The following is a 14,491-nucleotide window of genomic DNA, read 5'->3' on the forward strand; positions in this document are numbered from 1 at the left end:
AGTTAAAAGTAATTGTTATTGCAAACCCCCTCCATGCCGGGATCATTTCCTTTCATGGTGAAACCCACTAAGCATTCATTTCAGTAGCAGAAAGTAGGGAGCTTACAGGATCAAATCCTTTTTGTCTACACCAAGATCACCTGCGGCAACACGTTAACTAGCAGGAGTTGTTAATTACATCTCTAATTTGTTGATCCTCATGGCTTCCAAATTTTAAAAGCAAGAAAATTAATCGCCACATGTGTCTCCTCCAGTAAAAAAAAATGACAGGAGCGTGTCTTCTAAGTTCTGTTCTGGGTCACTAATAATAGATTCTTGTACTTTCCTGTAGCATTTCTTTACTCCATTTGTGGCTGGAACCATTTCTTAAGTTCAAAGAGCCCTCTATTCACAGCAGGGTAAATATTTGCCCATAAAACAACGGCTTTAGATACATAAGTCCTGGAAGTATGAGTTGGGACATCGTACTGAAGGTATTTCAGAGTTGACGTCACTTTTGAGAAAAAAAAACAGGAATGAAGGCTAATTAAAAGTACAGTTCTAGTACACGTCACTTGTGTTTTCTCATTTAGTTTTCACAACAAACGCATGAAGTAGAAACTATATCTTTATAGTGGAGGGAACCGGTTCAGAAAGGATTAGTAGTTTTCTCCAAATCATATAACCCCTCAAGCGCCAGAAAGAAAAAATAAAGGATTTGTGATGGAGGCAGGAAAGGTAACTCACCACCTTATTCATCCTAAATTGTGAAGTGGGTATCAGGAGGAGCTGGTCAGAAAGCTTTCTTTTTTAAAGTCACACCTGGCTTCTAGAATACTTTCTTGCCATAGTTAGAAAATACAGTGCCTGCCACTTTAGTCTTACGTAAACAATTCATCATCAAGGTAGCTAAACGACCTGATACAACCAGTGTGTGTCATTCATTCTTAAGACAGCTTACATTGTAAAACATCTGCATTGCAGAGAAGAATGCTTCAATACCATTCAGCAAATTCTGCCCTCAGGAAAAAAAAAAAATAGCCACTCAACCGGAATGGATCCCCATAGGCCTGGGCATTCTGGAAACACATTAGAGTCTGCTGGGGAGCTTTCTAAAACATTCCAACAAAAACCAATCAAAGGAGAATCGCTGGGCCCTTCCCCAGGTCCAGAAAGGCACTGTCAGCCAAGGCTGAGATACTCTGAGCGGTTATTACTGATTTACCCTTCACTTCCTTCGAGTTATTTCATATTTCACTCCATTCCTCCAAGTGGCCTTTCTGAATCTTTCTTTGAGCGGAATTTTGTTTTCTTTGTTTTGCAGTCTTTCCCCCCAAATCTCCTGGACAATTCCGATCACGTTACATTGCAAATGAAAGATTTACGGCTGTGTCTTCTGTAGGAACGGAGTTTATTCCAAATGCCTTGTGTATTCCTGCAGTGAAAACGGATATCCCCATATGGGGTTTCTCTCTGGCTAAACTTCTCAGTCAGCAGTAGTCAAACACTCACAGGCTCTCTTTCTCCTTTCTCACTCCCGCTCTCACCCATGACGGCAGGTACCCACTCACACATTTGAGTTTGAGTTTCAACCATTAGACTTAGGAAAAGTTTATCTCTCTCGCTAACTATGGAAAGAATGGAATCACACATCTGGGTAATTTAAACAGGGCTTCCTCTCCCACCCCACCCCACTTCATCTAGAATCGTTCATAACAAAGTTGCCGAAAGTGGATTCTTAGGCTATTAACTATCTGTAACTGGTTTAGCTTTTCTCCTTCTCTCCTCTGAAGGCAGCCTGGCTCAGGAGAACGTGTCACAAACATTCACATCTAACCAGGTAGTTGACTCCGTTACACACCATGAAGTGGGCCTGAGAGCAGCAGTGTTCTGTCACCTGGTTCACACAGGACACTATCCAGCGTGGACTCCTCCAGCGCCTGTCTGAGGAACAATGAGAACTGCACTGAATGAGAGGGAGAGACCCTCTTTTCACAGACTGTGGTGTTTCCCTGAAAATAAGACCGGGTCTTACATTAATTTTTGCTCCAAAAGACACATTAGGGCTTATGTTCGGGGGATGTCATCCTGACAAACCATGCTAGGGCTTATTTTCCAGTTAGGTCTTATTTTCGGGGCAACACGGTGAATACAAAAATCAATCCTTATTTTATTCCAGCCCATGTCAAGTGAAGTCAATTCCTGCGCCACAGTTTGTTGAGAGAGACTCTTTGTGGAAGTGTTCCCTTCCCAAATCTCATTTTAAAAACTGATCCTGGGTCCTCCACTTTGCATCTTTGAAGGGGAGGAACATTGAGGGGAAACCCCTGGATCTGGGACATCATGCAGACCAGAGGAAAGAAGGCCTTTACTTCTGCTTTGTTACTGCTATTACCTTATCCCACCACATAGGTTGTTTTTGCTCCCTGCAGTATGTGCTGCTGGGTAATTGTCCCAGGCCTCAAGGAAGGATATGCGTGCATGATGAAGACAAAATTGAATTCTGGTTCTGCTACCTACTTGTGCATGACCAGATTTCACCTCTAGGATACTCATTATCTCCACTTGAAAAAGAGAAATGATAACTCCTTCATAGAGCTGATAGAATTATTACGCTAGATCAGCAGTTTTCGAACTTTCGGGTCTTAGACCCTTCCCATATTCTTAAAAATTGAGAACTCCAAAGAGCTTTTGTTCTCCTGGGTTACATTTATCAGTGTTTACCATGTTTGGATTGAAAACAGAGGAAAATATAAAGTATTCATTTTAAAATGACAACAACCATTACTGTTCACATGACATTTTTTTAAAAAATGAGAACTGTCTTCTAAAACGAAAGAATTAGTGGGATTAGTGGGATTGTTTTACAGTTTTGTAAATCTCTGTAATGTCTGGATTTCCAGAAGACAACTAGATTCACAAATTTATTTCTGAATTCAGTCTGGGGCATTATGTAATTTTGGTTGTAGTATGTGGAGACAATCCGGCCTCAGATAGGTCATTGGAAAGGGAGGAGTAATTGTCAATTGTTGATATTCTTTGATTGTTGATATTCTTTGATTTCAGTTCATTGTTCATATTCAGTTAATTGTTGATATTTTTTAATTCAACACTAAAACTTGCTAAGTGATAGTGTTTTAAGGTTACTTGTAATGTGTAATCTGAAGCCATATCTGTAAACTTCATGTGCTCTTTTACATTAAAATTCCCTGGTCCGTCTTGTACTTCGAATGACTCTATTAGCCATGCATAATTTTAAAAACATCATACACTGGTCATTTAGAAAATATTCGTTCATTACATATGATAGACCTTCTAAAAGTTGACTCATTTCATAAAACCATATCAAGACAATCACATTTGTTAATATCACCACCAGTCTCATCAGATGAGAGACTGTCAAGCTCAGGGTGACAGATACATGTTTTCCAAAGCTCTAATTTTTGCTTGAAAGCCCAATTTTTAATCATTGGCAACAAATATTGCCCATTGTTTTCCTTGATGTGATGGGCTCTCTTCAAACTGTGTAACCACAGTTTGTCTAAAGTTGTATTTTCAAGTAAAAATGGGATTCCAAGGAAAAAGAGGCTGGTTCAGCGTATACCTCCAGTGATATCCAAGTGCTTTTATCCTTGAGACAGCCATCACAGGTCAATATGGAGCAGATGTCTGCCTTCTTCCCGTTTCATCACAATACAAAAAGATACATACTGAAGAGCCTAGATTTAATAAAATGAATATTTGTTGCTGCTTCATCAGGGACATTAAGTCAAACTGGCCTTTTCCCCTTTGCTACGAGTGTGTGAAAGTGGAGAGAACACAGTGACCACGCGGGCAATTTGGTGTCACTGACTTGATTTGTACTAAGACACTGGAAGTTTTGCGCTTTGGGTTTCTTTACACCTCACACCTCTGCGGCACAAACATCAAGACAGTCGTAGTATTTTTAAAATAGTTTTGACCTCACCCGTTCCCTGAAAGGGCTTCTGGGACTCCAGCAGTCTACAGACCACGGCTTGAGCACTATTGGAATCGATAGTAGAAATGATGTAACATAGTGCCAACTCTTAAAAGCTACCTTTTTCCTCCTGTTCTTTATTGTTTATGGGTTGGGGACTTGGTGACTGGATTGGTTGAATGAAGCCCGGCCTTTGGGAGATTTATTATTATTATTATTACTATTATTATTATTATTATTATAAGATTTTATTGGGGAAGGGGAACAGGACTTTATTGGGGGAACGGTGTGGACTTCCAGGATTTTTATTCCAAGTCAAGTTGTTGTCCTTTCAGTCTTAGTTGTGGAGGGCGCAGCTCAGCTCCAGGTCCAGTTGCCGTTTTCTAGTTGCAGGGGCACAGCCCACCATCCCTTGTGGGAGTCGAACCGGCAACCTTGTGGTTGAGAGGACGCGCTCCAACCAACTGAGCCATCCAGGAGCTCAGCTCAAGGTGCTGTGTTCAATCCTGGTTGCAGGGGGCAGAGCCCACCATCCTTTGCGGGAGTCAAGGAATTGAACCGGCAACCTTGTGGTTGAGAGCCCACTGGCCCATGTAGGAATCGAACCGGCAGCCTTCAGAGTTAGGAGCATGGAGCTCTAACCGCCTGAGCCACCGGGCTGGCCCGGGAGATTTATTATTTTGGTGAAATCCCACTAGATATCCACCCTCGCTCACCAGAGCCCAGTTGCCTTTTCTCTCCCTTGAAGTTGAAAACAAGGCTTATTTCATATTAACTCGACTGCTGGTATCTGTGCGAGAAGACCTATGTAATCCTTCTATTTTGTAAGGTGTAGAGCTAGTCATGATATTTTTGTGATCATTTCCTAATCTTTTATATCTGGGTGTCTTCACTCTGGTTTCAGAGGCTGTTCAGGGGTCTGAGTATAGCCCTTGAAATTTTACAGACTTTTCTCTTGTTTTTCCGGGTAGGGGGAGAAGGTGGGTTGCTGGGGAGAGGGAATAGCTTCAGTCAAATTCTCAGAGAGGTTCTGTGACCTCTCCTCCTGCAAAAACAAACATTAACAAACATCAGTTTCAGGTGGACATTTTTTATAGGGTGGTATCTACCCACCCATTATCCATCTGCAAACACACCTCCTGTTGGAAAGCATTTTTTCATGGTCCACATCACTTAGCACTTGCTTACCGTCACTTCACAGTTGTTTTTGAATGTACCTTCTGCCCCTTCTCCCTAGGTAGAAAGTGCAAGAGAGCAGGGACCATCCATCTCATTCCTTTTATATTCCGAAATGCAAAGTCGGAGTTTGGAGCCCTTGAGATGCACCCTGGAGGGTATTTCAGGCCAGAGAATACACTCAGCTAAATCTGTGGGTTCCTTTGTGAACTACTGAGATGTGCAAACTTGGAATATTTATTTATGCTTCAAGCACAAGATGTGTTTTTCTCCCCCACATTCTTCAGGCAGCTTCTGGTAATCCAAGTGCTGTCATGAAAATGACAAGGCAGTCTGTTTCGTTCCAACATTCGCATTTTTGGCACACTTGCTGGATTCCGTGGGAGGAGAGTGGTGACTACCACTGGCTGACAAGGAGCAGAGGAGAACTCTGCAGCGTGATTCTATGCAGATTCTAAAATACCAGCTCCCCTGGGTATGCTGCAGGAGGGGTGGCTATGGGGTGATTCCGCTGCCGTCCAGCACTCCTGGCAGCTGCAGAATGCCCCTCCTGGTCCTGCCATTTCTACCGGTCAGAAAGTGCGGTGGGTGAGAATGAGACCCTAGGCTTTACAGATGGTGGTCTGATTAAAACGATGTGGTGTTCTCCACCTCAAAGCAATTTTTAAGAGTTCTGTCGGGTGTGATTTAATTCAGTGGCTTTAGAGTTCTTTTTTAAAAGCTTTGGCTCATCTAACAGCAAACACACTCACACCTAACAGTTGGAAAACAACTCTATCCCTGTGCTTTATGGGAAGCAAATAATATGGCAGTGCACAGGGAGTGTTGACCTAATTACGAAAAGGAAGAAGAAGAATCACTAGCAGTTCACTCACAAGTTGGGTGCGTATACCAATCAGATCCCGTTATGTTTTATTCAAGAATATGTCCCCGCTTGCTGGGTTGCATTATTTTTCTAACTTAGCTTTCTGGACATTTGAATCACTGACATACTGAATTCTGTCTTCTGCATTTTTTGCGTCCCTAAGTAATAAAGCTGTCACTCATTGCATTGGCACCAGTGCAGGTGTACCCAACTTCTCAGTCTTTATGATGTCAAATTTTCAAAATGGTTTGGTTTATTTCTGTCCCTCTTTAGCCGGTGAGGAAATCAGGACCTAAGAGCCTCTGACTTGCCCCTAACAGCAGTAGTATAGGTGATGTTAACAGCTGTGGTGTTCCAAGCCAGGCTCCCAAGTCAAAGAGCATGTCATTCACCTCTGGAAAGTGCCCTTCCATGGTCAGGGTCTGTAAAGTCGGCCTGTGTACTCTTTGACTAACTCATTCCTACTCAAGGGCTGAATCTGGTCAAACTCTCCTTCGGGAAAATGCCACTTCTCAGGGGAGAGGAAGGTAAGGTAAATCTTGGCTCTGCTTTCTGACCAGATGGCGTTGATTATTGCATGATAAAATGTGCAGCTTCGCGTTTCTGTGCCTCTCCCCACTACAGTGCCCTTTCTGTTTTTAAGGAAAGAAGGATTGTCCAAATGTGGAAGATGCAAGCAGGCATTTTACTGCAATGTGGAGTGTCAGGTAGGTGCTGGGCCACTGGCAGGGAGGGCCTTGTTTCCTACGAAAACCGGGACCCCGACATCCTTCTCTGTTTTGTCATGGCTTCCCCAGCACCCTCCTGCAGCCAGAGCTGTAAAGCTTCGTTGTGACATGGGATGTGGCTGGATACCCGTCTGTTGGCTGGCCCAGGACCAGTGACAGGCAGTAACCTTTTGGGGCCACATATAGAATCAAAAATAAGATGCCGGAGAAGTGGGAAAGACACGAGGAGAGCCATGTTGGAAACAGGCAGATGTATTACCAAGGTTAACAGTTTGCCCCCAAGGCTACCAGCAGCAAATGGAACGTGCAGAGATGACAAGTGAAAAATGTTATCTTTAAAACTTTTCAGTTTTTACCCTCACAGGTCTGTATTTTTATAAATCCCTCTAGCAGGCCCCATGTCACCCGTGGGCTGTTTGAACCCAACCTGATTGCAGCTAGACTTAGGTGAGCCCCTGGCACAGCCTTTGTACAATCAGAGGGTGGCTGCTCCGAACTTGTACTTGGAGCCAGTGCCTCAGAAGCAGCCCCGGCTGAGTGGGTTCAGGAGGCTGGCTGCATATAGAGCGCAGGCCATCTGGTTTGATGGATAAGTTCAAGGGAATCCTGTAATGTGGGAATGGGAAGCTTGAGGAGTTTGGGGGTATGTACTCCTGTAGGCTCTTTGAGGGACTAGGAGTGGTGTTTCCAAACTTTCCTACTAGATACTAGTTCTACAAAATGTTCTAACAATTTGAACTTGGGGAGAATATGATCTTGGACTTCTGTATACTCTCTCCTGCCTATATATATATATTTTTAATGGACACCTAATACACCTTGGGAAATACTGGTATTAAACAGTGGCTGTGCATGACAGGGAAAATTTTTTCCATATCTGTGTCTCTCTTTGGTGGCTGGTCCTCCCATACTTGATATCTTTCAGCCCCCACCTCCCATCTACTTCTGATTACCCACTATTTCATTTGTTTCTTTCTCTTCTCCCTGTGCAGTTGGCCTCTGAACATCCCCAAAGAGCATTATTTCGCCATGGGAGAGGTTGCTAAGCCCTGAGGTATCATCTAACCGTAGAGCTGCAGACATAGTGGCCCTGTGCCGGAATGAAGCACAGGCTGAGCCATGGGTGAGGGAGTGTCTCCCTGGCACTGAAGGCTGTGTGCACAGGCTACTCCCCTGTGCCCCCCACAGCTGGCTTCCAGAGGTTGTCAGCCTGGGTGACAGTGAAAATGTAAATGGGCTTGCAGTTGAGTTTTCAGGGAGTATGCCTTCTTTTGAAAAGGAGAGATCATACTTTGCTCCTACCAATTGTGGATAGAATATTCTGTGGTCAGATTGCTACAGCGTTGGAGAGATCCAAGCCCTGGGAATGACATGATGTGATTCCAGGCCTGATAAGTTAGCTGTTTCTATATTTAAGTTAAACACTTTTAGAAAAAAATAACTCATTACGTTCCGGTGTTTTAGAGCAGCAAGGTGGAAAATCACATACAGTTCAGATGATATAACACGGAATAGTAGGTGGACATGATTCCAGATGTACAACTTACCAACTCTGAACCTGGCAGTTCCAAGAACATCTCTCAGTCTCAGTTTCTACAAATATAAACGAGGACTGTAGTGCTCATCTTGATGAATTAACAGATATGAAAGTTCTATATAAACTGTGACTTTGTGCAGGTATGATTGCTTATGAAAAATCATGGTACAATAATCCAGGCTGGACGAAAGCTTAGCTTTATGCAAAGAATAAAGCATACTGCATACTTTAGATTTAAGGGGCTTGATTTTTTTTTTAACCTAAGAGAATGGATGGATTCTAAGAACTTGAGAACACTAATGGTGTGCACTCTGTGAGTGCTTATTTTGCTTATTGCAAAAATGAGTCTTCACTTCTCTGATCAACTGTAAACTCTGCATGAACACAGGACATCAGAATGCAAGATGCAGGGTTACCTCTGCGTCTCCTGAGCATACTGCTAAGCTGCCTTCTGTTAGGCCTCACTAGGTAGCATTATTTTGATGAATCATGATGGTCCATGTGGAGTTTTTGAGGTGGCCATGTGGTTCCCCTGCCGTCAGGACCTGGTCTCCCAGATCTGCAGACTCAGAAACCTCACTGGTGAGCACACAGGGAGGGGTGCCCTCCCTCGGGAGGTTCACAAACCTCTATGCCTATTTATTACTTTACAACAAGCAGTTTGACCATCGGTACATTCTCCTCCTGTAGTCACATTGTCCAGGTGGTTAAATCATAACAAGATTGCTTAGGTAGCAAGGACCCCCAGGATGGAGGATACAGTCCTGTGATTCTAAGTCACATTCAAAAACCTCAGGCCAAGACAGCTGTGTCCAGCCTTAGGATGGAGAGTCTTCCCTGCCACTTGCCCAGTTCCTGGGCCGGGGAACCCTCAGCCCTGGAGAGTACTTCTGCAATTCAGTTTGTCTATGCTTCTGTTAAGTAGTGACCAAAGGAGCCTCCTGGATGAGAAGTGGTCATACAGCTTCTAAAGCCCCTTGTTTCTAGAAGTGACAGGCTGGATTTGACCTGTAAGTTTCTTTTTCTTTTTTTTTTTTTCTATCTATCTCCTATTGTCGAAGGAGGAGGCTAACGGCCATTAAGGGTTTCCGTCCTTTAGTTCTGAAGAACTAAAGAAGTGTAGGGCAGTGTATTGTAATGAGATAGAGCAGTCAAATGGGTTTAATAACAGTAAGTGCCTAGAAATAAATGCATCCCTAGGTCTTCCTATAGAAAATCGTTAGGGAGGAATCTGAGGCATTTGCTCTAGACAAGAATGTATTCAGGATTCTGCCTAAGGGAATGCTGGATGGGATCAAAGTGGAGGCTCTGCTACAGGGCAACATGGGGCACAGAACAAGAGCCGGGATGGAGAAGGAAGGTCCTTGAGTGATTCTCCACCTAAGAAAGCAAAGCCTCACCTGCTGGTCATCACCTGGGCTAGTCATTACCTTCTCCACAGGTGGGTCCCCTCCCAACCTGGAGTCCTCAGGTGGTCACTACCTCACAGCAGAGGATGGGGTTAGAATGAAGGTTATCAGGTCCAGCCTGTCAGTAGATAAGAAAACAGTGTCCACAGTGATTGGGTCACACAGTGACAGAACTGGGACTAGATGGTACTGACTGCTAGGGGAGGGCTGTCACCACTTTCCAACACTCTGTGAGTCCTGAGGGCCCTCTAGGAGAAGAGGTGCCATGGGAGTGTGTCAAAGAAAGAGAAGTGGCCTTTAATAGATGTAAAAGGGAAAAGCCCCTTCCAGTGTGGTTTTGTCAGAAACCTCTCCAAGAGTGCTAGGCACACAGTTCTCCCCCAGGATTTCCTCTTTCCAGGGAATACAGCATCTTAGGAGATCCTAGTCACCATGTTTATTCTCCCCAGGTCCTCCTGTCTAACTGCAGTACTTTAGGATTTTGCTGTATTTTATACAAGTTGGCTATATCTTGTCCCATTTACTTTCCTGTTTGGTCACTTGCTGTGATCCTGCCAGAGGAAAGATTTTAACTGACGATGCATGAAAGGGTAATGAGAGGAAATACAAAAAAAAAAAAAAAGTCCCATTTGAGTTTGGCTTATTATGTAACCTATGTGTTTTAATGAACTATATTTATTTTTATAAATATGCCTGGAAGGCTGAGTGTGTTATTATTCACTTGCTTAGACTTCTTCATTAAATTGCATATGTAATAGTTTTAGAAAGTCATTATATAGAGGAATCATTGTAGAGTAGAACTTTCTAGGGCATTATTTCTTAACATTAACAAATAGAGAGAGAAAAAAACTATTTGTGTTTTGTAAGTGGAGGTGACGGGGTTATGAGTGCTTTTGAAAGTATGAAGGGGCATGCACAGGCGGTGATTTTTTTTTTAAAAAAAAAAGCATGTGTGAGGGGCATGTGACTAAAGATGTGAGAAAATTCTTGACTTTCATCAACTAGAAAATAACTGAGGTGCAGAAAATATCTCAGAACACTCATATGACCCTGCTGTTACGGGTGATCAGTGAATGGGGCCAGAGTCATGGGTTCAATCCTGGTTGAATTCACTTTGGTCTCTTAACCCAGATGTAGGAAGCATCTCCACCTGAGCCACTGGTGGCTTTTTGTTTTGTTTTGTTTTCTAATAATGTTTAGAAACATTTTGTACATGTTTTACAGTAGGAAAAAAATGTGTGAATGACTGATTGTAGCCTATCACTCTTTTACTGGGGATACAAAATGAAGCATATGTCCTCATGGTGGGGGGGTCAGCAGTGTCAGTGATCTTTGTGTGAGATGATCAGTATGCACCTGATTCCTTTGATACTCTTCCTCGTGAAAACAATGGTAGTGGAAAGCAGAAATACTCTGGCATTTTCTTACTCGTCTACATTTTAGAAAAGGACATACGCATGTGTGCAAGTGAACAAGAGAAACACCAAATGCAAATGACTTCACAATAAAAATCCAGTCTCCTTAGCCAGGAAGACAATGTATCCTTTGCTCAGCAGAAAACATGATGGCATTAACAATCACTGTTTTCTTCCAGTGTTGGAAATGCTGGTGTACCAGGAGACAATTTGCAACTCCTTGTGCATCTTTAAGCATTTGTGTCCATGCAGTCATGCAGAGCACTTATTATGTTGGCTAAAAATTAATTAGAAGTTAAAAATTGGTGCTAAAAAAATTCCATATCTTCCTTTTACATGGATTTACTTATGTTAATTGCACAAATACTCTGTACTCATTATAGGAAACTCAAGGTACAGACTAAAAGAAGAACAGAAAAAGTATCCATAATTTTATCTTTCCAGGGAAAATCACTAGTAACACTTTGGTATACATCTTTCTAAATTTATTTGTGTATTATTTTTCTGGAAAATGGAATCCAAGTTTACGTAAAATTTTATATAGCATGATAGGTTGAATTTCAAAGAAAAACAGGAGAAAAGGTTTTAGAAAAATTGACAGGAGATCCAAGATGGCGGAGTAGATAAACACTGTGCCTGCTTCCTTCTGTGAACACATTAAAATTACAACTAAATTATAGAACAATCAATCTGGAGAAACATCTGAAGTCTAGCTGAACAGAAGTTTTATAAGTAAGGATATAAAGAAGAAGCCACGTTGAGACTGGTAGCAGGGGCGGAGACGCAAAACAGCTAGCCACAAACCTCCGTGTGGTGGTTGAGAACCGGAAGGGATATCTCGGCCACGGAGAGTCCCCACTGGAGTAGCAAGACACCCCAACCCCACACCAGTCTCCCTAGCCCAGAGTACTGGTGCTGGGGAAAAGAGCCCTCACAACATCTGGCTGTGAAAAACCGTGGGAATTCTGGCTGCCTGGGTTGGACTGAAGGCTGCGGGAAACCCAGACGTCCTCTTAAACGGCCCGCGCACAGACTCACTCACAGGCACTCACCTTGGTCTCCAGCTGAGGCACAGTAACTCAGGGGTGTTGGAGCGAGGGCCGAAGGACAGTTGCCATTTTCCCAGTGTGGCGTCCTGCTCTGTGCAGCTGGTAGGTGGGAGCCATTTTTCCGGTATTGAGCCCTCCCCTCACAGGCCAAATCTGAATCTGATTGGCGTAGTTAACTCTGCTGCTTCACCCTGCTGACTCACTCAGACCCCGCCCCACGCAATTAGCCCAACACCAGAGGTACTTTCTCCATGAGCAGCCAGCCCCACCCACCTTACACGTTTTCCTGAAAACTATCAGAGTCTGTAAGACCCAGGTAGGCGGCAGCTGGCCTCAGTGTGCTCTGAGACTTTTGCTGAGTAGCGCCAGACTCTGCACTGGTACCAAACCAGAATCTACATTAATCTGTTGACCACAACTCTTCCCACTCTAGTGACTCCCTGAGACCCCGACTCACCCAACTCGTGTGCCGCACGAGGCTTTATAAAGGACTGAAACTTAAGGGAGCCTGCAGCTGGCAGCAGACCTCAGGCTATCCTGGCTTTTTGTGAAGCTACCCCAGGCCTGGTACTGGTGGTACTAGTCCTCAATTCAGAGCGTGGCCTCTTCCCTATGCCTCCAGGTTTAGCACAGGCAGCAAACAATTGCTCATGGCTGTGTATCTCCTACCAGGTAGTCCCCAGCCAATCACAGGCAGTGGGTGACCTGGGCCTGCACCAGAACCCCTTGCAAGAGACCCCAAAACAAACATGGAGGTTGGCTTCAGACCATAGCAGAACACCACCCAATTAGCCCTACAAGTGGGGTGGTCTTTGAGACCCCCAAAGGGTAGTCTCAACAGGCACTGGAGCTCGCTGGGGTGAATCCCACTCAGTGGAGTCAGCCCCCCCCCCCACAGCACCCTATAAGCTGTGGACATGGCCAAATCCCACAAACAAAACAGAAAGAAACTCATAGATACAGAGAACATATTGATGATTGCCAGATGGGAGGGGGGTTGCAGTTGAGTGAAAAAGAAGAAGGGATTAAGAAGTACAAATTTGTTGTTACACATTAGTCATGAGGATATAGGGTATAGCATAAAAAATACAGTCAGTGATATTGTAATAACTATGTATAGTGTCAGATGGGTTCTAGATTTGTTGGGGTGATAGATGGGAGGGTTTGGTGGGCAGGGTGAGAAAGGTGAAAGGGTTAAGCAGTACAGATTGGTAGCTACAAAATAGTCATGGGGGTGTAAAGTAAAGTACAGTGAATATAGTCAATAATATTGTAATAACAATGCATACTGTCAGGTGGTTACTAGACTAGTCAGGGGGGTCTTTTCTGAAATTATGTATATATATGTCTAACCACTGTGCTGTACACCTGAAATTAATATAAAATAATACTGAATGTTAACTACAATTGAAACATTTAAAGGGCGGGGGGAGGTGAAGGGCAATAAGAGGTCCAAATTTGCAGGTATAAAACAAGTAAGTCATGGGGATGTAATGTACAGCATAGGGAATATAGTCAATAATATTGTGATAGCATGGTATAGTGTCATGGTTGTTGGACTTATTATGGTGATCACTTTTTTAGGTATATAAATGTTGAATAACTATGGTGTACTGCTGAAACTAATATAATATTGTATGTTAGCTATATTTTAATAAAAATCTTAAATAAACAAATAAAAGAAAAATTGACAAATATGTTTTTAAAAAGCATAAACGGTTGCAAAACCACTCTGTGTACAAAGAAACTGCTAATAGTAAACAAAAAAGGCTAACTAAATTTATTTTCAATTTTGTTCAATCTGATTGTTTGTGGTTCTTATGCACAAAACTAGGGCAAATTGTCTGTGTCAGCTGCTCTAAGATAATGTGGACCATCACCTTTCAAAAGAAAGTAAAAACGTATTATTATTCTGATAAATTTCCCTTGATGAAACCCATGTGATTCTGCGTTTCCTTGAACTTATCCAGCTCTGATTTAACTGCTGTGTGTGGCACTGTATCGCATTATAGGTGCTCTTACTCTTAGCTTGTGATATAGTCATAAACTACTTAAAGACAAAGATTTCATCGCCCATCCCTGTCTCCAGGTGAAGTTGCAGGGCTTATTGAATGAATGAATGAACTCGTAAATGAACAATTACCACTTTTTGTTGAGATGCTGGGTGTCCCAGGCACTGCCCTAAGTGCATGGGAGCCTCACGGTGTCCCTTTGTGATTGCAGGGATGCCTGATTATCCTCTGAAGGTCCTGTATTTCTTGGTAGCCTTCAAGCTTTGTATCTGATTATCACCATTGGAAGGTGTAAAATCATGACTCAGAATTCTGGACCTGCTAAGTAACTTAGGGATCATGTTCTTTACAGCCAAAGGTACA

At 43.1% G+C, this 14,491-nt stretch overlaps 1 protein-coding gene across 1 annotated transcript in view; it reads left to right on the top strand.

The window, feature by feature from the left end:
- Positions 1 to 14,491, top strand: part of SMYD2 (SET and MYND domain containing 2) — a 52,598-nt gene that overhangs the window by 12,890 nt on the left and 25,217 nt on the right. The window contains exon 2 of the mRNA XM_081026903.1: positions 6,622 to 6,685. Coding sequence (XP_080883029.1) covers positions 6,622 to 6,685 — 64 coding nt within the window. The remainder of the gene's footprint in view (positions 1 to 6,621; positions 6,686 to 14,491) is intronic.

The sequence above is a fragment of the Rhinolophus hipposideros genome (assembly GCF_964194185.1).
Source record: "Rhinolophus hipposideros genome assembly, chromosome: 19".
Classification (NCBI taxonomy): domain Eukaryota; kingdom Metazoa; phylum Chordata; class Mammalia; order Chiroptera; family Rhinolophidae; genus Rhinolophus; species Rhinolophus hipposideros.